The sequence below is a fragment of the Sinocyclocheilus grahami genome, unplaced genomic scaffold (genome assembly GCF_001515645.1).
Source record: "Sinocyclocheilus grahami isolate Dianchi unplaced genomic scaffold, SAMN03320097.WGS_v1.1 scaffold1258.1, whole genome shotgun sequence".
Classification (NCBI taxonomy): domain Eukaryota; kingdom Metazoa; phylum Chordata; class Actinopteri; order Cypriniformes; family Cyprinidae; genus Sinocyclocheilus; species Sinocyclocheilus grahami.
This window is the reverse complement of record NW_015506437.1, coordinates 324826-325666: the sequence shown is the minus strand read 5'-3', so window position 1 is coordinate 325666 and position 841 is coordinate 324826. Positions and strand designations below refer to the sequence as shown.

General features: G+C 36.7%; 1 protein-coding gene across 1 annotated transcript in view; it reads left to right on the top strand.

Annotated features, from left to right (window-relative positions):
- LOC107568570 (uncharacterized protein C15orf41 homolog) overlaps nucleotides 1-841 on the top strand; it is a 59846-nt gene that overhangs the window by 24948 nt on the left and 34057 nt on the right. Inside the window, exon 9 of the mRNA XM_016254534.1 lies at nucleotides 255-360. Coding sequence (XP_016110020.1) covers nucleotides 255-360 — 106 coding nt within the window. The remainder of the gene's footprint in view (nucleotides 1-254; nucleotides 361-841) is intronic.

Here is an 841-nt window from a genome sequence, read left to right as displayed (position 1 = left end):
AAAATGTGGACAACAGCTAAAAGTAAAGATAGTTAACTCGTATCATTTAATGGGACTTTTGTTCACAGATGTCCTATCAAATCAGTTTGGCGTGAAAATAATCTGCCATTTTACAAACAGACCAAAGCAGACTAAAAAATCGTGCATAGTTTGTGTTTGTGCTGTTAGTAGCCTGCTAATCGCACTCCCTTTCTCTATTTAAACGCTGCTAGTTTGTAGTAAACCTACCTTCCTAACCTCGTGCTCTTCTGCAGCTGTTGATGGTCATATAGTTCACTGGATTGAGAGCAAAGCTTCGTTTGGAGACGAGCACAGCCATCACACGTACCTGAACGAGCAGTTCTGGAGCTACTGCAACAGGTCAGACCCTAAACCACACGCAGACAATCTCAAATTAAAACATTAAAACCACAGTGAATAAAAATGAACCTGACGTCTGTCTATTAAAATAAAATTAAAGTCCATTTTGAATACGTACGATGACAGTATTAAATGCAGAACTGTTATAGTCTTGTAGTGTGCGAGTGTCTTCAGCACTTTAGGGTTAGGGCTCATTTTATTCACAAACACATTTCAAGCCACTTCTATCGTTTGCTTTAGTGTGCCAGAAGTAAATATCAGTTTTAGATTTCCAAACATTCCTTTTGCACATATATTGTAATAATTCTGTTATAAATCATTCTTTTTTTGGTAAGGGATTTCACAAATATCTGATGAATTAATCTCACAACAATAGATTCAAAGTTTTATTATGATATGTTTTATGTTACTGATCTTAAGGTGTTTCAAGAGTGTGTGTGTGTGTGTGTGTGTGTGTGTGTGTGTGTGTGTGTGTGTGTGT